This window comes from Rhinolophus sinicus, chromosome 16 (assembly GCF_057876585.1).
Source record: "Rhinolophus sinicus isolate RSI-liver-muscle chromosome 16, RSI-T2T, whole genome shotgun sequence".
Classification (NCBI taxonomy): Eukaryota; Metazoa; Chordata; class Mammalia; order Chiroptera; family Rhinolophidae; genus Rhinolophus; species Rhinolophus sinicus.
The window spans coordinates 185,481,287-185,505,692 of record NC_142516.1 but is presented as its reverse complement, the minus strand read 5'-3'; the positions used below and the strand labels follow the sequence as shown (position 1 = coordinate 185,505,692).

Below are 24,406 nucleotides of genomic sequence, written 5' to 3'. Positions count from 1 at the left end.
TCCTTTTTTCTTCTTTAAAGATTGAGTGTTGGCCAAGATTTAAACCTGGTTACCAAACAATAGATATTTTTATCAGTTAGAATTAATGAAGCCAAAAGCTGATGGCTTATGGGATGCATGAGCGCTATGTGTCTTTTCTTCCCCAGGGGAGCTCTCTACCTACTGTTGAGCAGACTAAGTCTATCGAGGAAGGTGTCCTGCAGTGCTGTGTGACTTTGAGCAGGCCCCACCCCTCTCTGAACTATTCCTGTAAAATGAGTCTGTAAGCCCCACATCCTCTTCTCCCAAGGCCCAGGACTATCTGTAGATTTAGAGATGCTACATCTGTAGAGATGTAGGCTGTGGGGATGGAGATAAGATAAGTTATCCATGTGTAACTAACTGTACTGAAATGCAGGACGTAGAAGAAAAGAAGAGGAGGGATTTGTTTACAAAATTTGATTTAGCAATCCATTTCCGATTGATCAGCTATTACACATTATTGAACACATTTTCATTACAATAGCTTTTTTTAAACCTGTCTTTCTCACGGTACTTCTCTATTCCCCACTGTCTTTTCATCCAACTCTCCACCCAGCACCCCCCCCCCCCCCCCCGCATTTTCTTCTTCAAAGGAAGGTTCATACTTTGGTCTTGTGGTTGTAGAGAAGTGTCCCCTTACATAGAAACATAGTTTGTTTGCACTGCAGGTGGAACTAAGAAAATCATTAAATCATCACCAGGAACTGAATTAAGAGGCTTGCAGATCTGAAGAGTTATTGTGTTGCAACCTCTTAAGCTAAAAGTCATCTGTTAGTTGTCATTTAATACCCACAATTGGCTGGCTTGTGGGTCATTCATAGCTCATTTCTTCATGGATCAAATAACGTACATGACTCAGAAATGTCAGTGGCTGAAACGGTTTCCTTTAACATTGAGTAAAACAGCATTTTTTCCTTTTCCAAGTGATACCATAACTCTGGCTGCATAGCAATCACTAACTATAGAAACGTTAGTTGGGTTGGCTTTTCTAACAAGATAGCTGAAATGATTATTGGTATAAATTTGTCTGATGGGGAGAGATGGGGAGGTAGAGCTGAGGTGTAGCTCCTTTCCCTTCAAACTATGGCCCCTGAACCAGTGGCACTGGCATCATTTGATGCCAATTGGCATCACTTGTTGCAGAATCTCGAGCCCCACCGCAGACCACCTGACCCAGAGTGTGCATTTTAACAGGCGCCCCAGGTGACTGCTGTGCACATAAACGTTTGGGGAGCATTCATCTAAACAACCTTCCAAGAGAACGAGCAGCCTCCCTGCTCTTTCCACAGAGTTGACTTCTCTGGCTAATCGGCCTGCACTGCCCCCCTGACTAGCTCTTCCTGTCATCCGTAAATCTGAGGCTTCTCATACTAAATGCGAGCCTTTTCAGTAGCTTATGTCAGATATAAGAAAAATGGACATTAACCATCGAGAAATGACATACTTCCCATTGCCATGGTGAAAGCAGCCAGGAGAAGCAGTAATGGCGGTGCTTATGGAGCGTTTAGTCTTTAAAATGCACAGCAAACACACACAGGGACACTGGCCTGCGAAGTACTGCCCTCCTCCCCAGGCAAATGGCTGCTGTCCAGGACTGTTATATTTTGACGATTTTTTTTTAACTAGTTGACTTCATGTCGGTAGCTTGGAACTGACCATGTGGGAGTATTTTCACCATGGAAATCAGCAAAGGCTACAAATCGTCCTCCCTGCTCCTCCCTGCCAGAGCCGGTTGTTAAGTTTACCAGCACACAACTGCTTAGCCCTAAAGGAAGGAGGTCTTCCCTCACCCTCCTCTACCACCTTATTCCAAAGCCAAGAGTCAGAGGGCTAAGGAGCGCACGGATGTAGTGAAGTATCTGCCATTTGTGTGTCTGTCTGATCCTTATTGACTTAAAAATAGATTTAACCCATGTGGTAGGCAGAATAACGCCCTCGCCCCATCCCTCCACGTTCCAATCCCTGGAATCTAGGAATATGATATGTTACGTGGCCAGGGAAGGGGGGATTAAGTTTGCAGGTGGAATTAAGATTGCTAATTGAATGACCTTAAAATAGGGAAAGTGTCCTGCATTATTCAGATGGGTCCAACAGAATCACAAGGGTCCTTAAATTGGAAGATGGAGAGCATGAAAAGATGGTAGCAGGAGGAAGGTTCAGCCTGCCATCACTGGCTTTGAAGATGAAGGAAGGAGCCATTGGCTAAGGAATGGGGAGGGCTCCAGGAGGTAGAAAAGGCAAGGAAACAGAGTCTCCCTTGAAGCCTCCAGAAGAAACCAGCCCTGCTGACAAATGGATTGTAGCACAGGGAGACCCATTTCGGACTTCCGGCCTCCAGAACTACGACTGTTAATACATTTGTGTTTTAAGCCACCGAGTTTGTGGTAATTTGGTACAGCAGCAACAGGAAGCGAATACAACATGTGTGGTTTTATAATGATGTATTAATGTCTCTTCCTTGAAATCTATAAAGCAGAGAAAATATCTCTATAATATTTAGAACACCAGAGTGAAATAAAGTTGCTAAAAAAAAAAAAGTGAAACGGCAGCATACCAGATGCAAGTACGTTCTTTGCCACTGGATTTTACAGCATAAGTCGACACGTTTTCATACATCCTCACAGCACACCTTTCCCCGGAATTTAGTGCTGGGGGAGTGAACCTCCACCGTGCTTTCCCCTTATAATCACATCGATGAATTAAGCAATAATTTGGCTTTTTTCAAACTTTCATAATACCCACAAACTTAAAAAACGAAAATCTTCCAATTTCACGTCAAAGGCCTTGCCCACCTCCTGGATTCATTTTATTCTGCCTTTGATCTACAGTGCTATGTATATATAGTTTACAAATACTTTCATCTAATTCCCCCAGCCTCTTGGAGTATCCGAAACTTAGGGCAGGGAAACGGCTAGAGATCTGAGTGGCATCCAAAGCCTTTCCTTGCTCTTTCCAATAAGCAATCAAGTCATAAAGCTGATAAAGTTCTTTGGAGCACTGGTGGTCACGGTGTTTTATGCAGACACTGAGAAGCATTGTTCGTTTTTTTTAATGCTGTCAAGTGAAGTAGGAACTCACCAGTAGGAAATAAGATACGCATATTAGATGCACAGATGCATACACATACATATTTTTAAGGAATCACACTTGTTACTTATTTCTAGGAAACTGATAACCAGGGCTAAAAGTTTAAGAACAATTTTAGGGATAAAACTCAACATGGAGGAAATTATTTCAATATTGTTTTTATACACTAGGAAAAATGTCCCTTTCTGAAAACTTCCAAGGAACACGAGTATTTCCCAGAAATATGGTTCCTACATCGTGCCTTTCTTTGTGGATGTATCTGTGTGGGCATTAAGCCTCTGGTTTTTGAAATGCAATAGGATCCCATTAATTAATCCTGTAGTGATGGGGTTAATATTTCTGCAATGCAGATATGGTACTAAAAGGGTAAGCTGTTAGATTCTCTATGCTTTACTTTCCTTATCTGTGAAATGGATATAATAATATAATAATGGAACTAGCAGCCTTAAAGGATGTAATTTGTGCAAAGCCCTCAGTACATTGCCTGGCTAGCACTTAGTAAGCTCTCAATAAGGATACCCTAACCTAATTAATTATGCATGTAAAGAAGTGCCTTAACTCTGCTGTGTTTCCCTGAAAATAAGACCTAGCCAGACCATCAGCTCTAATGTGTCTTTTGGAGCAAAAATTAATATAAGATCGGGTCTTATTTTAATATGAGACCCAGTCTTATATAATATAATATATAATATATAATGTAATACCAGGTCTTATATTAATTTTTGCTCCAAAAGATGCATTAGAGCTGATGGTCTGAGTAGGTCTTATTTTCGGATAAACATGGTATTAGGTTTGTCATGCAGGGTGTCTTGCAGGGTCTCTGGTACCGCTCCCTGCACAAGAACGCAGGATATGGTGAGGCCAAAAAGGAACACCCATGGAGCCACAAATAGGGGAGTCATACTACTATAGTCTCTCGGGCAGCTGAGTTGGAGACACAGGAAGCAGGAGCCACACGACCTGCAACCTGCCGTGCACTTCTCTCTGCCAACCAATACCACTTGCTAGCTGCAATCCGCTGTGCTAACTGCAATCCATGCTTGCTAGCTCAGCCACCATCTCCTTGCTAGCTCCCATTTGCTGCTAGCCTAGCCACGGCAGTTATATTAGTGGCCAATGGCTCACTGGTTACAGCTGACGGCCAACTAGCCACAGCTGATGGCCATGCAATCACAGTTGATGGCCATTTACTACCTCAGCCAGCACCTTTCTATGTGAGGCCAAGAGCCTGGAAACTGCACCCCTGGCTCTGTCCCCACAAGGTTGGTGTAAAAGTAATTGTGGTTTGGAAGGCGAATAATTGCAAGAACCGCAAATACTTTTGCACCAACCTAATAATAATCAACCTCTTGTGTGGAAGGCAGAGAGGGGGATTATTCGTATTTTACACACAGATTAATTTTTTCATTTCCACCAAACCACCATGAATCAGGTTGCTGGAGAGGAAAAAAAAGCACACACTGCTTTTTTTTGCCACACGGCATGTCTGGGCTTCTCAGTTGGGTCTTTACAATGCCTAATGGCTGGCATTTTTCCTTCGCAGTCTAGGCCCATCTCTAATTACCAAGGTTTTCCTCCTTTTCTTTCATTTTCACCTATCTCATCTCTCACCTTCTAGGAAGTAAAGGCCCTCAGGCCATAAGTACCTTTATTTGTCTGTTTCCTTACTCTTCCTTTGCTGTTTCTACCTTTGTCTGTCTCAGGAATAAGAAAGAGCTTTTCCTTATTGCTGTTATATGATGAATGCTGCCACCTGTGCTTACCATCGCATCTGCCCTTTGGTTTTAGGAACCTTGCTGCTCTGTTAGTTAAGACCCCTTTTCTCCCGTCACTTTCTTGTTTTTGATTTTTTTGCAATCTCGGGATATAATTATACCCAAGTCTCTCATCTTAAAAACAAAGGTTTCTCTCTATTCTGGTTTGCTTTTGCCTCCTCCATCCCAAGCTTCGTGGATCAACTTCTCAAAGCCTCTCTACCATATGTGGCTGCGCACGTCAGTTTGTGGACTGACTCAGCACCTGAACCACAGAATCTCTGTTTTAGAAAATGTTCCCCAGGTGATGCGGAGCTCAGCTGGCGTAGGAATTTGGCTCTTGTGAGTCCTTACCCTGTGAGTCTTTCTCGGTGGGTTGAGTTTGCCTTCTGTCACTAGTACGTCACTGGTATTGATTAGCCAAGATCACCAGTGGTGCTCTTCATTGAAAAATCCAAGGGAGACTCTTTAATTCCTAACTTATTTAAACTCTTTGTAATATCATAACCATCAAGTACTCTGCCATTTATTTTTTTATTTTTCAGTGATAGTTGACATTCAGTATTGTTAGTTTCAGGTGTATAGCATAATGGTTAGACATTTATACAACTTCTAAAGTTGTCCCTCAATAAGTCGAGTATCCACCTGGCCCCACACATAGTTACTACAATATTATTGACTCTGTTCCTATGCTGTTCTTTACATCCCCTTGACTATTTTGTGACGGCCAATTTGTACCGAAACCTTTCTCCTTTTTCACCCAGACTCTAAATCCCCTCTCATCTGGCAACCATCAGTTTGTTCTCTGTATCTGTGATATCTATGAGTTTGTTTTCTGTTTTGTTTGTTCATTTATTTTGTCCTTTAGATTCCACATATAAGTAAAATCATACGGTATTTGTCTTTCCCTGTCTGACTTATTTCACTAAGGATAACACCCTCTACATCCATCCATGTTGTCACAAATAGTAAGATTACATTCTTTTTCATGGCTGAATAATATTCCATTATATATATATATATATATATATATATATATATATATATATATATATATATATCACCTCATCCTTATCCAGTCATCTATTGATGGGCACTTAGGTTGCTTCCATATCTTGGCTGTTGTAAATAACGCTGCAGTGAACATAGGGATGCACATATCTTCTTGAATTAGTGTTTTGGATTTCTTTGGATAAATACTCAGAAATGGAATTGCTAGGTCATAAGGCGGTTCTATTTTTAATTTTTTGAGGAACCTCCATACTGTTTTCTATAGTGGCTGCACTAATTTACAATCCCACCAACATTGTGTGAGAGTTCCCTTTTCTCCACATCCTCACCATTTGTTGCTTGTTGATTTATTAATGATAGCCATTCTGATGGGTGTTGTGGGGACAGAGCCAGGAGTCCAGTTTCCAGGCTCCTGGCCTCACATGGAAAGGTGCTGGCTCAGGTAGTAAATGGCCATCAACTGTGATTGGATGGCCATCAGCTGTGGCTAGTTGGCCGTCAGCTGTGACCAGTGAGCCATTGGCCAATAATATAACTGCCATGGCTACACTAGCAGAAAATGGGGGCTAGCAAGAAGATGGTGGCTGAGTTAGCAAGCGGTGGAGTGTGGATTGCGGATTGCAGAGAGGCGGATTGCAGCTAGCAAGTGGGGAGTCAGTTGGTTCGCAGAAAAGCAGACAGCAGGTCGCACGTCATGTGAATCCAGCCTCCAGTGAGACTATAGTGGTATGACTCCCCTACCTATGGCTCCTTGGGTGTTCCTTTTTGGCCTCACCATGTCCTGCATTCTTATGTGGGGAGTGGGACCAGAGACCCCGCCTGACACCCTGCATGACAGGTGTGAGGTGATATCTCATTGTGGTTTTTATTTGCATTTCTCTGATGATTAGTGATGTTGAGCATCTTCTTATGTCTGTTAGCCATCTGTATGTCCCCTTTGGAGAGAGATCTATTCAGGTCCTCTGCCCATTTTTTAATTGGATTTTTGAATTTTTTGGTGTTAAGTTGTATGAGTTGTTTATATTTTTTGGAGATTAACCCCTTATTGGATTTATCATTGGTGAATATCTTTGCCCATTCAAAGGTTGTCTTTTTGTTTTCTTGATGGCTTTTTTGCTGTGCAAGAACTTTTTAGTGCGATGTAGTCCCATTTGTTTATTTTTTCTTTTGTCTTCCTTGCTCAGGGAGACATATCCAAAAGTATATATATTACTAAGAGTGCTATCAAAGAGTTTACTTCCTGTATTTACTTCTAGGAGTTCTATGGTTCTAGGTCTTACATTTAAGTCTTTCATCCATTTTGAGTTTATTCTTGTACATGGTGTAAGAAAGCCGTCTAGTTTCATTTTTTGCATGTATCTGTCCAGTTTCCCCACCGTTTATTGAAGGGACTGTCTTTACCTCATTGTATATCATTGCTTCCTTTGTCGTAGATGAATTGACCATATAGGTGTGAGTTTATTTCTGGGTTCTCCATTCTGTTCCATTGATCTATGTCTCTATTGATATGCCAGTACCATGCTGTTTTGATTATTATAGCCTTGTAGTATAATTTCATATGAGGTAACGTGATACCTTCAGTTTTGTTCTTTCTCTGGCTAGTCGGGGTCTTTTGTAGTTCCATATAAATTTTAGAGTTATTTGTTCTAGTTCTGTGAAAAAAATGCCGTTGGTATTTTGATAGGGATTGCATCGAATCTATAGATTGCCTTGGGTAGTAGGGACATTTTAACAATGTTGAGTCTTCCTGTCCATGAGCACAGTGTATGCTACCATTTATTTGTATCTTCTTCAGTTTCTTTCTTCAATGCCTTATAATTTTCCAGTCAAGTACTCTGCCCTTTAAATTCCACCCCTCTGTTTCATTGGGTCCCATCCCTGGTCTTTTCTAATAACGCTGTGCCTATGCCACCCTATCCTTGAAAGGTCCCATATTTCCACATTTAAGGATTTAGTTATTGCTTGTGCTGGTGATTTCTGAAATCCGTATCTCCAGACTAGGCCATATGCTTGAATTCCAGGACAATGTATTTTATTGTATGCTTGATGTTTCTCTCTATGTGTTCTGCATGTATATCTCAAACCCAATAGGTTCAAATCTGAACTCATATATTCCTTCTGATGCTCTTACATGAGACTCATCCTGTGCTCTTGCTTCTTTTCTTACTCAACCCACATCAACATAGTCATACCTCCTATTACTTCATTTTTCCCCTCCTGTTATATCTGTGCCCTGCATGTTTCTAGAGTTTGTCCTTTCTTCTCTGTCCTGCTGCTTTAATTTGGGAGTCATAATTTATTGCCTGGATTACTGTGAGAATCACTCATTGGTTTTGATATTTGTATATTTGTGGTTCATCCTCCGTGATGTTTTCAGAATGAGCTGCCTACTATCCTGCTTAAAATAACATAGTGGCTCACCATGGCCACTAATGAAGTCCAACCTCCTTTACTTGGCGTATACATTCCTTTATAATTGCCCCTTTGTACTTTCTCAACCTTACCTTCCACCCGTCTCAGTACAAACACCTTTCAATGGATCCAGGAGCTTCCTGTGGCTCCCTGAACTGACATATTCTCTTGCGCCTTTGTTCATTGAAAATATTGTGAGCTGTGGGAATGCCCTTTCCCCGTCCTGGGCCACTGCTAGCCTATTATTACCTTTGTGTGAGTTAGAAATGATTCTCCATCCATGCAGTCGGTTCTGAGGGTGCTCAGATTGGTGATTGATTGTACCTTTGTGAGAAATAGGAAAGGGACGCCTCTGCTGTGCTGAAGCTCCCATTGCTGGGATGCAAGGCTTGGTGAGCTGAACACTGGCTCTGTTTCAGCCTTTCCAGACCCCTCTGCTCGGCCCCCGGGGGCAGTGAGCAGTAGCCCTACTCCCGTCATCCCATCTCCCCCTGGAAAACTCTTGCTTGTTTATGATTGGTCTCTATCTAGAATTTCTACCTCTCATTAGACCCACGGTTCTCATCCTCCTTTTTGATCGTCAGTCCCTTGGGGAATCTGAAGAAAGTTGTGAGCCCACTCTGTAAAAATGAGCATATGCCTAACACACAGCTTATCCATGAACCTGAGTCTAGAAAGCACATTCTGAGGATCGTTCAACTACTTGGCTCCCGTGCCCAGGATGGGGTCCTCCACTCAGTAGGCTCTGAATGAATGTTTGCGGCACTGTTGAGAGCATTTCCAGACTACCAACTTCTGTGCTTTTTCTGTGTTTGTATTACATTATTTGCAAACCTCTGTCTTCTAACATACGTACTGCCATCATTGCTTTCTTGCCTATGTCCCTTGCTAGCTTCTGAAATATTCCAGAGTAGGCACTGCTCTGTTCATAGCTGTATTCCCAGCATCTAATATTGTACAAGAATATCATAGGCATTTGAGAAATGTTTGTTGAGATTCAGTGATATTAAACGATTTAAGGTCACTCAGGCAGTGATAATGGACTTAAGGGTGATTGAATAATGGTTTCTTCTGGATCACATGATCTTAGGCATTCTACGTTCTGCATTTGTACATATATGTGTAAGTATATTTGGGTGACTCCATAACTGATTGTTAAATGGAAAGAAATAAACAGTCTGACCAGGTCCAAGTATTTGGGTACCTAGGTGTTGCATATAATTTCTTAAATACGCCAGTATTTTGCAAAATACATCTCCATCAACTTCTGAGTGATAAACAGACCTTTGATGGGTAGAATTTCGTTGTTATTTTTGTGAGATGAATTCAATGATAATCTATTAGTGACAAGATTAAAATCATTTTTTTTTTTTTTTTAGTTTCTGACCTTGCTAAAGGAACCCAGTCTTGGTCTCTCGTTGCTTGTGCATTTTTTTTCCCCCTCACTATTTTCTAAGTAGCATTCCTACTACTGGTTTAATCAGTATCTCCCTTGCTTACTTGCTGTTTTTTACCTTTTTTTCCCCCTCTGCAATGGAGGGAGCTCATCACAATTGAGCACTGTTGGTTTCATGAGGCAGGATTCTTTCTAGATTGGGATCATATTTACTCGGTTTTATAATTCTCTGTTAGTTTGCTTCCCAGAACTGTGTTTCATTGATAATCTAGTTGCTTTATATTATGATTGATTCATGCTGACTGTAGTAAATTTTCTTTGTTTTTTTCTGAAACTGAAGTCATCCACTTTATCTTTCAAAATGGGACCAATAAATAGTTCTGAATGAAAATTTCCATGGAAATGAACAATATGAATAATTTCTTCCCTTCTTTGAAAGATGGAGCTAAACTTACATCAGGGTTTGGAAGTGATGATTTCCATTAGTCTTCCTGTTGGTCAAATCCAGTTTTTTGTTTTTTGAGAAAAAAAAAAAATTATTAAAGCAAATTCAGCTGCTCACGTCTCCCTCGATTCATTTAAAACTTCAAGTCTCTCCTGTGTTGTAGAACTTGTTTCAACTCCCCATTACATTTGTGGTCTAGGAAATTTTTTTGTTTTTCACAGGCGAGTTAAAAAAAAAAAAGACAACTGTCATATTGAACAAAAAGCAAGTATTCCTGGGTTATTAAAGTTGGATTAAAATATGCCAGAGCCATGGTGACAGTAACATCAAATGTGAAGTCTTTTGTCCCTAGACACTCCAAACAACTAATTAAAAAAAATGGGAGAACTCTTTTCTGTTCAAGTGGATGGCTTTTTTATGACATTTGCTGCTCAGTCTCTCCACAGCGTTAAGTGTCTGGTTCTAAGTCAGAAGGGAGTTGGGTTGGCTTATTAAAAATCTTTCCCTGAATGCTTTAGTGGAATGTGAGTGTATATATAAATTCCATATGAACTATTTAACCATTTATTATAATTTTCATTCAACATATTTGTGGAAATTTCATATTTCTCTTAGAACATTTTGAAAACACTGCTTAAAATATAAATGTTGCTGTGTTTGTACTAAGGAATCAAAATGTGGAGTACTGATTGTGCCAATTGAACTGTAAAAGGGGAGCCATGAGAGAACTTGGGGCTCCTGGCTTTCAGTGTAGTGTCCCCGGGCTGTAAGGGGGCCACCATCTTGGAAGCCTTGATAGGTTCCATTGACACCACTTAAGCCAAAGGATTTTGGACCTTGGGTAACTTTAACAGCATGATTCTGTTTAAGCTTCCCTAGTAGATTACATTTTGATATTTGCAATTTCAGAGCAATAAACTCGAGGAGAAAAAAAGACTTCAAGAAAACCTCAGAAGACAAGCATTTAGAGAGCATCAGCAACTGTGAGTTTTTATGTTTTCAGAGCGTTGTCCCTTCGTAGGCATATTATTCATTCAGCTTTTAAATTCTAGGTGATGGTGACTTTTCAAAACCTCTGGTATTGGACTATTGACTGTTACATTAATTATGTAATTGGACTCTGTCGTTATGGAAGTGAGGTTCTAAGGTCAGAGACATCTACACTCACCAACGCGTTCTTTAGTTGTCAATTGATTAGAAATAATACTGTTAAATTTGAAGACTTCCTTGTTATAAATAACTGGGAGAGCTTGATTCTTCAGTGGGTCACGCTGCTTCTGATTGCGTTGACTGCCAGAACACTGACATAGGAAGAAGGCGTTTGAAAAGAAGAACCCAAGCGGAACCTACACTAACTAGGGATTTATCTGATGGACTGACGGCCATTATACATGGGTATTTTTGTAGACAAGAACAAGAAGTCATTTAGTAATTATTGGCAAAAGTGCCAACTGGTCGTCTTACACCGAGGTACTTTTTCCAGTGTGATTTGTGAATAACAGCAGCTAATATATGTAGGGCAGCTACTGTGTGCTTTATGATGTAGAGAATCTACTCTGTTATACGGTCTTTAAAGATAAGCTCGTGTCCTAACTCTAAGTAGCTAGGTTACCTGTACACTGCTTAGAAGAATAGACAAAACCAAAGAGACATATTTCTAGCCCTAGGTTAATTCCAAATGTGGTAGCGTTAGAACCAAGCAGATCTGGGTTCAAAGTCGTTACTCCATTTCACAGATGTGACCTTGGACAAACTACTAAAGCTCTTTGAACTTCGGTTTTTATTTTTAAATAGGGATGACAATCTTCCCCTATAGGCTAGTTGTAAGAATTAAATAAAATATCTTCTGTAAATGGCATAAAGGTGCCTGAATATTATAAGGACCTGACATGAAAGTTCCTACAGAGGTCCTTGTTGAATGGTATCAGATAACTTTTGTTTTGTAGACACTGTATGGAGATTTCTGGCCCACAAGATGAGTCACTGACCTCCCACTCTTAGATGGAGTGTTCTTTGATTGCCTCCTCTTTCCTCTTTTCATTGTTGCACCTCATTTGCAGAATTTAAGATTATTCTGATTTTGGAGAGAGTATATGTGATACCCTAAAGCATATTCCTTCTTTAAGTATAGTGTGTTCTGGTTTTCTCATTCCACTGACATTATCACACCTCTATCGTAAGCAGCTCATCCTTGCTTTAAGACTCAAGTAGGAATTGGCAAAGAAGTTTCTCTCGGCTTCACTTTGTCCCTTAGCAAGTTAGGTACTTGGCCTCTGCCACCCAGGCCAGAAAATGGGTGGGAATTAAATGGGGTTGGGTGGGAGGGCTAATGAGAGACATTATCTTCTTTAAGTTAAAATAAGCATTATCTGTGTTTGAGTCATAGGCTCCATAGCCTGTCTTTCCCCCACTGTTCTTCTAAGGCTGGGATGGGGAGTGAGGGAGCTGGTGGGAAGCTAAACACCTGGAGAAAGTTTCTGTCTTAGAGAGAGAGATAGCAGGAGGGCAGAAGTAGTTTAAGGCTGTTAATATATTATTGCCCCTCCCCTATTCATGGGTAGAGAAGGATGAGAGTTTATTTCTAGGCTAACCAGAGAAGCTGAAAGAGAGAAGCAGATGCCATGGGGGCAATTGTAGCCTAGAGATACAGTAAGAATAAATGTGTTTATCCTGTGGCATCTTAATTTTACACTGGAAGAAGGGAGGACTTGCTTACCAATGAGGGGTCTTCGGTACAGGACTGGGAAGTTCCGTGAGTCCATTTTCTGGAGAGTTTTAAATGTGTTAAGGTGAAGGATGAGAGACCCTTGGAGGTTTAAAGGACATGAGAGGTCTTTCACCTCCTTGAGTTTCTGTTTTATTAAATGCTAGAGATCAAGCATCCTTTTTCTGTGAAGGAAAAAGAAGCTTTACCCTCAGCCACCTCGCACACCATCAGTGGAGCTGAATTCAATTACATGCACATTTCACTCTTGGTCTTTCTTCTTCTTATCGTGAAAGTCCCAGTTAACCAGGAGAGAGAGAAGTTGGCTGAAAATGAGAAGTATCTCAAATTGATTTTTAAAGCCTATTGAGAAACACAAGAAGTATATATGTGAGTTTTTTCAAAGAGTATATTTTGAACTACTTTTGAAATTAAAAGGCCAATAGCTCATGAAATGAATGACCATTATATAGCTAGAAATATGAAAGGGGTTTCTTAGAAAAGATGGACCCTCTGTATAATAGGCCTTTATCATACCTCCTTAGAGTCAGTTTATGGTGGAAAATTTGTCTAGGAGAGCTTTTAGAATTTTAATAGCACAAAGATTTCACCAGACCAAGTACGCTGTTCCCCATCTCCTGCCCCCCCCACACACAAAAATTAGATTCTCCTGCAGCTGTCAAACCAAGAAACACAAAATAGAAACACAACTAAGAAATTCTTTCAAACTAGTCAATACCTCACGTCCTTGCCGGATGCGGCATGCCATAACATGTGGTTCAAATAGCAGACCAGGAACAGTGTTTTGTTCTGGAGAGAAGGGTAACCACCGACTTGAACAGACTGTAAATCCAAGTTGCTAGAGAAAAAACTCAGGATGGCATCCCAGGGCACCACCACGAGAATCGTAATGTGCTCTTTCTTAACACCTCATTCCTGACTTTGTTCATTTGCTTCTGATTATTTTTAGTGTTGTCAATTATTTAGCTAACAGGCAGAAAACTAGGCTTTTATTGACATCCAGAGGGACTCTCCTGAGTGTAATAACAGAGGCAGTTTATTGAATGCCTGTGAGGTTGCTTCCTAATTGTACGCATTAATCTACCCGGGCAAGCTGGCTGCAAATACCCCAGCAGATTGTGCATGCAGATGGAGCACACAGGATGGTGTTTGTGAAAGGACCTCTGGAATGTACTTCTGGAGTATTGTCTTTTCCTTAAAATATCCAATACTGTTACTCTTTCAATTGGTGGCTGAGAGCAGACCTGATAAATGGGGCATTAAGTCTGTTTCTCTAGCTGGGGACAGATTCAAATTTCACAATTTAGAGTTAGTTTTAGGATTATTGAGCATAAAAGCAAAGGGTAGAAGTAGACCTCTAACCTCGGTGTAGTTTTCAGTATTATTTTTACTCTCTGTAATTATTTACTACTTACAGAACGGCAAATGTGATACTTTTTAGGATGGCCTTTTCTTGGAATCAATATTATTGGTAGATTTGAAGATTTGAAGTAACAGTTAACAAGTCTTTTGTGGGTTTTTTAAAAATATGTCAAAGAGAGGATATGATTTATGTTATTTAAAACATTGAGTAAAATCTCAGCATTTAAAATTTTAAATGGTAGTTTATTTTCAGGCTTATAATCTCTTTCTAATCATGCTTTTTGGTTGGATGTAGAGATAGGTTTAACTTTTGAACCTATTTAACCAGTGGTGGGGGGTGGGGTGGGATGTGTGTGTGGGGCCAATCAGATGCACTTTGTGTGTGGGTGTTAAGAAAAATAATGTTCTCTTAAGGATTTGCTGGAGATCAGAAATGGGTACCTTTTAACATTAAAATGTGAATTCATATCTAATAACCATTTATATTTGCAGAATTTTAAAAAACTATAAAGTGCTTGGCTCTTGTAAATTAAATAACCTAAGTAATAATAAGCGGCTGTATATTTGAGAACCTGTGGCCTGTCAGGAGGATTATGCATGCTATGTACATTTTTTCACTGAATTTTCACATCATGCCTGTCAGGGCTGTATCATCCTTATTTTACAGGTGTGGGGTGGAGTAATTTAAATTGCCTAAGTCACAGAGACAATAAACGATGCAGCCAAATCTTGGTTAGAGATTTGAAGGGTTAGGGACAATAGGTAATTTAGAAACATGATGTACTTAGAAGGTCAGGAAGTTCTGCCTGGGATGGGATGGTAAGTGCTGCAGTGACATGAGGGACCTGTGGCAAAGGCTATTGGGTAGAGCAGTTCAGAGAGAAACACTTGGGCAAAGACGACTCCTGTTTCTTCCCACCAAGATCTAAGTTTTGTGTAGCAAAAGGAAAACGTCTGCTTTCTCTGATTTTCATCATACAGGAATGACATCCCCTTCCAGGTCCAACGCTGGCTTAGGACCACGATTCAAGTTACTTGTAGGATGCATGGACTTTTGTGACCTTCCCTGGCTGTACTCTACTCCTAGGCGGAGTTTCCAATGTATCTAGCAGAGAAGACGCTCAGTTCTTCAAACCCCACTTTGAAAAGCTCTCGGAACCCAGCTCATTTCAAAATAGGGCCTTCCCGTTCCTAGACTGTCAAGCGCCATCTCATGCTCGGCCTGTCAATTGTAATGTCGCGAAGTTTCCTGCGTTTCTGCCATGCATCTCTTTTATTTCCGTTTGAGTAATAGCATGATTAGTTCCTAGGAGGCACATCTCCATCTATTTTCGTTTCTTAGAGCTGAGGATCTAGACAGGTCTGCTGAATATGCATACCTAGCCCTCAAGTTTGCCTTCTAATATGCTCACAGAACTTCTAATGCCCTTCACGGGAGCTTCCAAAAGACACTTAAGGTCTAAATTGATCCCTTATCCATATGGTCGGCTTAAATCCAGCTTCACATTTTATAATTCAGGGAAGGTGAATCGAAAGTCATCCTAGTCATAACTTTCTATCTTATGCTAATGAAGTGAACTTACAGACGCAAAAATCCCCTGTCTATTTTGTTCAGAGAAATCTGATCTGAGAGAGTCTCTGCCTACTGAATCTTAAATCATGTTGATGGTTAAGACCGTATCAAAATTTTCACCCATACCTACCATCTCAAAACACCTGTTATGTTATTTTTCCCCAAGTTTGATTCACTTGCTCTGGTACAGACCCAGACAAGGCAGATGGTTCACTCTATCTGGCTTGGGTTTTTCCAGGCAAATATGATTGAAGGAGAGAGAGGAGGGGGAGAGAAATGAAGCCATTTGTAGAGGGAAGATTGTAAGAACACACTGTGGTATGTAGCTGTACAATGAGTAAAGATAGGTGGAAGCTGATGGTGAGAAAGGGGGAAACAGTGGCTTGGAAATCCCAAACCGGCTGGAAGATTGTAGTAGTGAGGCTGTTTGTGCAAAGAAGAGGGAATGATAAAAAGTTTTGTCCCCGGGAAAGATTTGTCATTTCCTATTTTGCAGGGAGGACATTTGTTAATGACAATAAAGTATGACTCTAGGGGTATGACTGAGGCCGAATGAGGAGCTATTGGAGATAAAAAAAAGTCAGGAAATAGCCTGGGGGCTGGAAGGCGGGAGGACGCAGGGGGCATCCATATTGATGGCAGCAGTCAAGATAGGGAGGGAGGTCTTAAACAAAATAGAGGCACTTGACCAGAGGATGGGAAGATGATGGTAGCAAAGAGGGTACCAGGCAGGTATATACAGAAGTCAGGAATGCTACAGGCACAGACTTTTTTTTTTCCAAGTGAAGGGGAGACAGATAATGGTCTGGAAGTAGCTTGGGGAGCAAAGAGGATGTCTGCTTCATCCCTAGACACCGAGGAATATGTAGTGTGAGAAATAAAATAGCTCCATTTAGGGAACTCAGGGGAACGCCCTGTCTTCAAGGTGAAGTCTTGCTTTCAGGTAACGCAGAGAGCTGAAGGAGATTTGTTTTTCCTTTTTCTTTTGAAATAATTTTCAGCTTAGAGAAATTGTTGCAAAATAGAACAGACTTTTTAAGTTGATTCTTAACTTAGCTAGCCCTCATGTTAGTATCTCACATAACCATCGTACAATGATCAAAACCAGGAAATGACCATTGATAAAACACTATCAACTACAGGCTTTATTAGAAACTCACGAGTTTCTCCCCAGTGCTCCTTTTCTGTTTCAGGAGCACAGAATTATAGTGGTCATGACTCCTTAGTCTCTTCCAGTCTATCACGGTGCCTCATTTCCCCCTTATCTTCCCTGACCTTGACACATTCGGTGGGTACTGGTTAGTTACTTTGTAGAATGTCCTTCAAATTTGGGTTTGTCTGATGTTTTCTCATGATTAGACTGAGGTTTTCATTTGCAGAATACTGAGAAGTGGTGCCATGTCCTAAAGCATTATATCGGAGGGTACATGGTGTTGATATCCTCATTACTGGTGATGTTAACTTTGATTCATTGGTTAAGCTCATCTCTACTGTACAGTTGTTGTTTCCCCTTGTAATCGGTACTTTGTAATTGGGGGTGATGCTTTCTGACTATTCTCATATCCTGCGATCCTCAAACTTTTCCCATGGATTTTAGCATCCAAAAGATTTTGCCCACAACAATTTTGATCTTGGTGTTTGCCTAATAGTGATTTTGTATTTGAGGAAGACTTTCTGAAATGAGGTGAAAGACACAGAATTGTTGGCTCGTCTCATATCAAGAATTTGCTGCCACTGTGGAGGAATTCAGGAGGGTAGATGAGGTTTGCAGAGTGGCAAATGTACAGGGGAGTGTGGGATTGAAAGACGGAATGATAATGGCTCATGGGTCAGGTGGCCCACTTGGAGGTGACTGAGATAAACAGAAATGTGTGAGACAGGAGGGGACTAATACTCAGAGGAGGCAGGCTGTAGTTCTGAATTGCACCTTCAGATGGTTAATTTTGGGTGAGAATATGAATTTGTATAGAGCAGCTTGGCACTATCCAGCATAGTTTAAACATATATATATATATATATATACATATATATATATATATATATGTATATATATATATATATATATATATATATATATATATATATATATATATATATGTATATATATATATACACACACACACACATTTATAAGTACATATACTAGAAATAGCTACATTGTAGTTATGTATCCTAGAAAATTATCCATACATGTACACAAAGATGTATGCCAGGATATTCACTGAAAACAATATAACTATCCATCAATAGGAGTGGTTAAATGTATTATTTTTATCTATATTATACAATGCTATCCAGCTGCCAAAGGAACAAGATAGCTACCGTGTTTCCCTGAAAATAAGACCTAGCTGGACCATCAGCTCTAATGCATCTTTTGGAGCAAAAATTAATATAAGACCCAGTCTTATAGTAAAATAAGTTATATTTTTGCTCCAAAAGACGCATTAGAGCTGATGGTCCAGCTAGGTCTTATTTTTGGGGAAACATGGTATATAGTAATATGGAAAAATCTCAAGGGTATTGTTAAATGAGAAAAGCAATTTCGCAGAACAAAATATTATAATATTCCACTTATGAAAAGAAAAATGTCTATTAGGGTGGGAAAGGCTATGGTTAAAAAGAAGAAGAAGAAGAAAAAGTGGACATCACATTTTAAGTAACTTAAAGAGTAAGAAGTTCATATCTTTCTGTGGGATGGTCCAAGAATAATGTTTGAGCCAGCAGGCTAGCAATCCTCTCCAGCCATTAAACAACTCAAAATGTGGCTCTTCCATCTTTAGCAAGTAACTTCCAAGCTCACTTCAGGAGCTGTCATCAGACAGAAAGAGGAAAGAGCATTAAGAATCATGTGGGAAGTTATTGACGTGTGTCACTTCAGGCTTGGCCCGTACTTTTGCTTACATTCTGATAGCCGGAACTCAGATCTATGGCCACATCTAATTGCAAGGGAGTCTGGGAAATGTAGTCTAGCTATGTCCAGCAAGTTGAGAAACACATTTTAGAGAATAGCTGGCAGTCTCTGCCTCACCTTAATTACCTCTGCCCCAATCCAAAGTAAACCACTGTTCATCATTCTAAATAAATATTTGTCAATTAATAGATGAGAGTCTGGAAGAATACATACCTGATAACTCATGGTGTTCTCCTCTGGGGAAAGGAGTAAGATTAAGAGGAATGTTAAGCAGGACTTTTCCTTTTTATTCTTCACACTTTTCTACTTTCTGACTCATAATTCTATTCATGTATTACTTTTATAATTAAAAATTAAAGCATTGAAGACCAGTTAAATGAGGGGAAAGAGTTGTTTAAAGTTCTAATTTGATTACTATCTCAAGTACAAATTTAGGTCTCCCGATGTTACTACGTCACATTCATGTTTTGTTTTATATCTCTCATTCTTGTGATCTTCTAAGTGGAACTTGTACATCTGCCTATTACATTTGCTGGGTCATTCTGTTCCTTAAATAGGCTCTGTGAGTGCTTATAGGTGTGTGACGGTCTTCTGTTCACATCCAGTTATTTGAAAGTGACTCAGGCAAAGTACTACCAGTTTAGATGACTCTGTGACACGTATGGTTAAGCAGCAAGTGGAGACTGAGGAGATGCTTGTTGCCTGCCTGAATGCGTGAGTGAATGTCAGAAGCATTACTAGCTCACCTGAGCCTAAGCACAGGTTTGTGAAGCTTTGTGAAATACAGGAAGAACTCACACGGAAGGCTCCTGAGATACACTGAGGTTTCGTTTCCAAATATGATGTAGTAAGAATTATTCTAAGTCAGAATAGTGTAGACCAGAGATGCTCATGCATATTAAATAGCCATCTGTACTACTGTAGTCATTCTTAGGATCACCAGGGGTGCTTTTAAGAAACACAGGTTCTCAGATCCAGATACACTGAAGCACAAAGTCCAAGTCTTGAGTCCAGTAATTTCTAAGAAGCAACACGGATAATTCTCACAGTGCCAGCCCCACACCAGTCTTCCTACTGGCATTTTGGAGGTTATTGTTCTACAGAATCCAAGATGGTGAATGCCAAGCCTTTCCCTAGTCCACACCACAGTTATTAGTGAGACTGAATATCTTTTCACATGGATATTGCTCATGAGAAGCTATGAAGTGTCGTGACGAGAAGCACGGACTCTGGGGCCAGCCTGCCGAGGTCTGCTCTTGGCTTTCACATTTGTAGCTGCACAACCTTGAGCAAGTTACTTTCATAAATTGCAGATAATAATAGTACCCTCACGAGGTTGTCATGCAGGTAACACATATCATGTGATTGCAACAGGGCTTGGCACACAATAAGCACGATGTCAGTCCTAGGCTATCATTTTTGTTATTGTTCTTTTTTATTATTACTATCAAAGGGGCTTCTTTCTCTGTGAATTACATGTTTCTCCCTTCTGCCTCCTTTTCTATTGGGTTGTCTCTTTCTAATTGATTTATTAGATCTTTATATATTTTCACACTAATCCTTTTATTTTCCCTTTGGTTATAAACATTTTTGTGGGTTTTTTGATCTTATAGTGTCTTACCATTGATTTTCATGCATAGCACAAATGTATATAGTTATAAACTATACATGAAATAATATACTTTAATGTTTGATATAAATATGAAATATGACATACCTTCCCTTTCTTGCTATTAGCTGATGTACATAAACCAGCATAACAGGTGTTTCTGAACCATCTCTTCAATACTAGAATTCAAACTTGCTTGTGCTTTTCTTTTTTCCTGAATATAAAGGATATATTGTTAAGAAATACACAAGTCTGAACAGGCAGAAACAAAATCACCTGGTCATAATCAGGTGACCTTTGGGGCCACATTTGACCTGCAGAAGTTTTTGTTTGTTTGTTTTGTTTGTTTATTTTTGGCCAGCACAGTGTTAGCTCACAGTGTTTCAAAATTTTTTGAATTCTTTGCCAATCTATCCACATTGAAAGTGTTTAGCATTTTGGTTATACCTATGAAAACTAGGACACCTGGCAATGCTGGCCTGTGTCCCCATGGGGCAGTGATGGCCTGGAGCTGAGCAGCAGATGACCCCTTTGCACAGATGATCACTCTCTAGTTTGTCAAAACCCTCTCTGCTCTCTCTGGTCTCTTCAACACTGACCTGAGTGGCGACGTCATTTTATCACTGAGTCCGAGCTCCTGTTGCCCTCACGCCAGGCCCGCTTCACCTCCTACATCACCTGTTTACACCCTGCAGTCATGTGAGTTTGCAGGTTAGCTAACAGGAGGTGAGAGAAAGTAAAACTCCCAGCAAGACACAAAGTACCAGGGTCTGTAACTGGTATTTTCTTCAGTGAGGGAACCTTCCTAATGATGACTGTTTCACTTTAAAAGCTGTAGTATAACATTTTTGTTCAAATGTTCTTATGTGTCGTGTCATGGTGCAAAGTTGGCAGGTCCGAGTGACCAAGTAGAGAAAGATGCTCAACACCCATAGCTGCGGTGTGATGAGTGGTAAAGGCCTAACTCATAAGCTCCTAAGAGTCTAACTTAACTTTTTAGCTCATTCTTCCTTGAACACTAAAAACCCTGGTGTTCTTTTCTAAGAAAAGCCTTTTAGGAACTGTCCTTTACAATTCTGGGCTATTCAAATAAGCCAACAGACACACATTTCACTCTGGCCTTTCCTATATTTTTGTCTTTTCAAAAAGGTCAAGTTTTTTTTTTTGTTTTTTTTTTGATGAATCGCCATTAACAGATTTCAAATATGCCAACCCGCCCCTTTCCTTCCTTGACTTTCTCACAGTGCAGCTTCTCTTCCAGAACCCCTGCCTGTTCTCAAACTAGACAAGATTAATATTATTAATTGGGATTAATATGATTGGTGGCATTGGGACACTTTTATACTCTGGGCCTAGATAGCTCCTAGACCTGACAAGAATAGGCTCTTCCCTTTTCTCACTTCCCTTCCCCCCACTAAGGTTCTGAAAAAGCTGAGAAGCCTGGATGAATCCTTGAGAATTCTTTGTGCTCTTCCTCAACAACTCTTGGCCTCTTCTTATGTACTTTTGGAATTGATCACCTAAATTGAGAAATTATTCTCTTTTGGATATTACCTTCTGTTGTATTATTTGGGTAGGCTAGTTGCTAAAAATCTGTAATAGCTTGAGTACTATATGTTTTTTTTTCTTGCTCATTTAAGGTCTGGGTGAACAGGTTTGAGAGGAGGCCCCCTCCACTCGGATATCCAGGCACCAAAACCAGTATAGGCTCTCCCATCTTCAATATACTCCTTTCTAGTTTGTGCTGGGGGTTGTCTCTCTTCCATCAGCCAGAAGGAGAAAACTGGAGGTGAACATTTATGATTAGTCAGTCCTGAAAGTAGTGGTGTCCATCACTTCCTGTCACATTCCGTTAGTCAAGACTCAACCACGCGGCACTGTACTAGTGGTAGAAAAATACCAGTTAGTTTGTAACTTGGAACTTGTTTGTATAGTTCATTATGTGAGAGTAATCCACATTCTCCATAGGCTCCTCATATTCCTGTGACAGTCCTGTGGCCCTGTCATTATGATATAATCCTGTGGCACAGGTGGGGCAGTGATGATTGGAGCAGGGGCCACGCTGGTGGTTAACCACCCAACCAGCTTTGTGCTGGAATCTGCAGGTAAGAAGCAACCATCAGAATGCAATGCACAGCTGCCAGTCAGCTGGGTCTGAAGTTCATTCTGTGTTTGTCATGGCGTTTCTTTTTCACTGCTGTCTCCTATGGTTTGCACTCAGCTAAGGATATTTAGAAATCTCATCCAAACCTCTGGCAACTCGCTTCTCTTTACACTTTTGACTGATGACTTCATAAAGCCCTAGACAGTGGGGCAGCTTCCAGACTCTGTGGCTTCATTAGTCTCCTTGTCTATTCTTGGCAAGATAAGCAATCCTAGACAAATGGAAAGGCTGCTCGTCTGAGCTGCTGGAGCCTTGTGTTTCTCAGGGTTATGTATATCACTTAACTTTTCGCTCCTTCCTTTCCCAGCTCAAGCTTCTGACCTTGTTCAAATGCCATGTTCTACTTAAGTAATTATTTGAAGTGATGTTGGCATCTCGGTTTAATTTCTAATTCCTTGTTTTGATTTTCGCCCCACTGGATATCATTTATTTTTACCAGGCTATTTGTGATTCCTTTGATGCCCATGCCCTACGGCTTGATGAATTGGATCTTACTTAGCATTAGGCCTGAAATATTAGCGGGAACAGAGGGATAACAGAAGGAAGGAAGCAGATGGGGAGCATGCTGCAAGGGTCTAGTGCAATATAAAATAGGCCTCAGTGAGGTATTTGGTTGTGAATGTGTAATTAAGGGATAAAAAAACCCCACAGGTTACATGGAGAAAGGAAAAAGGAATGGAAATTAATCAATGGTAGGCAGAATGGGGCAGTCATTGCAGTAAGAGCCAGGAAGCAATTCCAGTGTTCTATGTTTGACATACGTGAGAGGAGAAATTGGGGTGCTGATTTGTATTTGTAAGGGGAAGTCAAGGAACTTCTTTTTAACTCTGTCTAGGCTAATATTTCACAATGTCAGAGCTAAAAAGAGATGTCAGAAATGCAGACTAGAACTGCAGCATTTCTTATCTTCCATGGAAGGATTAAATCAAACACAAAGGTTGTGTGTGTGTGTGTGTGTGTGTGTGTCTAGAGGCAGAGTGTCCATTTCTGCTTTCAGAATCCCACCGGGGTCCATGATCCATAGCGGCTAAGACAGAGTTACTGGATTAGAGTGTCTCTGTGTATCCTGAGAGTGGTCAAAGCTATGAAGGAAATGAGATGGCCAGGAGAAAGAAAGTGAAGCATCTAATGCAAAACCAGTGTGGAGGGAGATGTTGTGGGGTGCTTCACTCTACAGTGACGTCTGAGTGTCAAGCTTTAAGTGTTCAGGTAGGAAATTAGGGCCCCACACTGTGGGATCTGAGAGAGCATTTATCTCCATGTCAAAGTATATGAAGTAGAAAAATGAAATCATAGGCTCACATTCCACAAACCTAGTCCTCTATTTTTCAAACTAATGTTCTTCAAGAATGCAGTCTGGCGATCGCATTTGGTTTTGATTTTCTACTGTACTCAGGCTAACCTTTTGTTCTATCTAAGACTCTTCTAGCCATCACCCAAATACAAGCCTAGGCTACTAGCCAAAGGCCCAATAAATAATGACATTTCTGCTTTCGTAAAGGCACTAACATCGATTTGTGTTCCTGCCAGCAAAACTGCCGAGTTCTTGAGCAGACTGGAGACAGAGCGGCCAAACAGAAGTACCTGTCAATTTCCTCCCCGTGACCCACACTCCTCGACTTGGGTGAGTGCAATGCATGCAGGTTGCTCGCAGGCAGTTTTTAAAGAGGTGTTTAGTGAGTGAAGATTAAGGGCACAGAGTGACCTTTACAACACAGAATATTGGATAAAGGTAGATGGCCTGACCTGAAGCTTCAGTTGTTGCCTTAGCCCTAAAACAATGTTCGTACTTGTTACCTGCATTATGGGCACCTAGACTAAACAAACATCAGCCTGAGGAAAGCCTTTGATGCCACCCAGTCATCCAACCATCTGGCCATCCCTCAAAGGTCTATGTTTACATAAGGTGTACCCAGCTCATACAGTTCTGCGCGGA

At 40.5% G+C, this 24,406-nt stretch overlaps 1 protein-coding gene across 3 annotated transcripts in view; it reads left to right on the top strand.

Moving 5' to 3' along the window:
• Positions 1-24,406, top strand: part of EPSTI1 (epithelial stromal interaction 1) — a 73,245-nt gene that overhangs the window by 19,559 nt on the left and 29,280 nt on the right. For all 3 annotated transcript variants that reach the window (XR_016019240.1, XM_088793013.1, XM_019749815.3), the window contains exons 6-7: positions 11,036-11,109; positions 24,001-24,094. Coding sequence is in view for 2 of the 3 variants with exons in the window: in XM_088793013.1 (XP_088649139.1) it covers positions 11,036-11,109; positions 24,001-24,094 (168 nt within the window). In the remaining variant the exon portion in view is untranslated. The remainder of the gene's footprint in view (positions 1-11,035; positions 11,110-24,000; positions 24,095-24,406) is intronic.